Source organism: Papaver somniferum, chromosome 2, assembly GCF_003573695.1.
Source record: "Papaver somniferum cultivar HN1 chromosome 2, ASM357369v1, whole genome shotgun sequence".
Lineage (NCBI taxonomy): Eukaryota > Viridiplantae > Streptophyta > Magnoliopsida > Ranunculales > Papaveraceae > Papaver > Papaver somniferum.
The window spans coordinates 60,743,613-60,745,675 of NC_039359.1; the positions used below are offsets into that span (position 1 = coordinate 60,743,613).

At 37.6% G+C, this 2,063-nt stretch overlaps 1 protein-coding gene across 1 annotated transcript; it reads left to right on the forward strand.

The window, feature by feature from the left end:
• Positions 1-691: 691 nt before the first annotated feature.
• LOC113353386 (glutaredoxin-C6-like) lies at positions 692-1,274 on the forward strand. Its single transcript, XM_026597005.1, has one exon. It carries the CDS (start codon positions 727-729, stop codon positions 1,138-1,140), a length of 414 nt encoding a protein of 137 aa, XP_026452790.1. The 5' UTR covers positions 692-726; the 3' UTR covers positions 1,141-1,274.
• Positions 1,275-2,063: the final 789 nt, after the last annotated feature.

The window sequence follows — 2,063 nt, forward strand, 5'->3', positions numbered from 1 at the left end:
GCTAACTTTCATACCTTTTGGAATAGTGAATACCAAATTTTCATACCTAAAAAATTTAGAAAACATGGCATGAATTATTGATTTGATTTGTCGAGAAGATCTTTGGGTGGCTCAGTGCATGGCAGACATAATCTAATGAAGAGGCACCATAAACGGACAACAAGCAACCAAAACTCACACATAATGGTTGGTGGGTGTCCACCACTTCCACAAGTGCAGGAGGTGAAAAAATAATACGACAAAATCCACGCTGTCATCTGTTTAAACCCACCATCTACATTACAACCAAACATTAACCGTACACGTGTACCACTAAGGTCCAAAAGGTCAAAGTAAAAATGTTAGAAGTACTTCCACGTGGGAACTGATTACGCCAAGATGACGTGTGATTCTTTGTCTGACGCGCACTTTTCTCAAGGACCCCATTCTGCCACTTGCCTTTACCACGTCAGCATTTGCAATAATTTTGCTATTACGTCATCATGCCCCTCCACTTTACACGCTGACATCACCATTAGATCAAACATGTACGACTCTATAAATCAAATAACAGCCGTTGACTTAAAAACTCAACAATCTAGATCCAACATCGGGTTCGACGGCAATGTAATATAATAACCCGAGTTGTACTTGATCAGTTTATGGTACCCTTATAAAAAATCACCAACATAAACAAAGCTTGAAATCTTGGTCTCTCTTCAAAGCTTTTGAGAGAGTCTGAGAGAGATGAGAAGAGAGAATGGAAGCTTTGGCTTAGGGATAGAGTTGAATGGTGGTTCAAATAGTAACAACCAGACGGCGTTAACGATAGACGTAGAAGAATCGGCGGAGAAGAGGATCGAGCGATTAATTAGAGAGAATCAAGTGATCATTTTTAGTAAAAGATCATGTTGTATGTGTCATGTAATGAAAAGATTGTTATATACATTAGGTGCTAATCCGACTGTAATAGAATTAGAAGAAAATGAGATGAAGAGCTCATTACCGGCGACACAAAATAGTGGTGGTGGTAGTGGAGGTGGTGTTGGGCCAGTGGTGTATGTAGGAGGAGGACGAGTTGGTGGGTTAGAAAGTTTGATGGCATTGCATTTAAGTGGTGAACTTGTTGTTAAACTTAGAGAAGTTGGTGCTGCTGTCTGAATGTCTTCGATGATTATGGTTAGTGTAGTATTTGATTGTTTTTGGTGGTGTCGTCTTTGATGTAATATTGTCTCAAAGCCAATAAATTTTGGGGGAAATGAAAAGAAAAGTAGATTAACGGAGTTTTTTTCTTCTTTTTCTTCTTCTGGTGTTTGATTAGGAATAAGGCATATTCTATTTTCATAGTCATTTTGATCAACAAAGATTCGTTAGCAATCAAGTCATATTATATCCTGATCTTGGCAACACCAAGTTCGATTATCATATATTAGACCAAATCCGCAGGATTTTGTGTTTGTTTGTTTTATTGATTGCTGAAGTTCTCTTTTCACAATTTTTTTTTTGTGTTTGTGGTTCAATCGATTTGCATGGCTGCTGATGGGAGTTACTAATTTGCTTGGAGATGTACTCCCTCGTACCTATTATGTAAGCGCAATTTTCATTTTCGTGGAGTGCAAAAATTTCAAAACCATATTTTACTTCTACTATCTCTATTCATTATAATTGGTACATGTTTCTAACATTGGAAATACAATTAAAAAGAAAACAGGAAAAGATATAGATATTTATGAAATCAAAAAAGATTTCTTAATTTAAGAAAATTGGCCTCTCCGTCTATATATGTGGTACGAAGGGAGTACCATTCTAGAGGTTAAAGATGCTTTGTCTCTTTTAATTTTTGGTACACCCCCGGGTAATTTGGTACTCCAATTAGCAATCTTGAAGTTGGTCGGGCCACTCATCAAGGGCAAAAGAGAACATGGGCCAGAAAACTCACCGAATGACACAAGACCCAAGCAACCAAAAGTCTAATACCATAGGTCCCAATGTCCCATAGGTGCAATTGCTTAACGTGCCCGATGACACATTAGGTGGTACGTAACTTAAAAATTCAAAGCATTAAATGACTTGGTTGATAACTG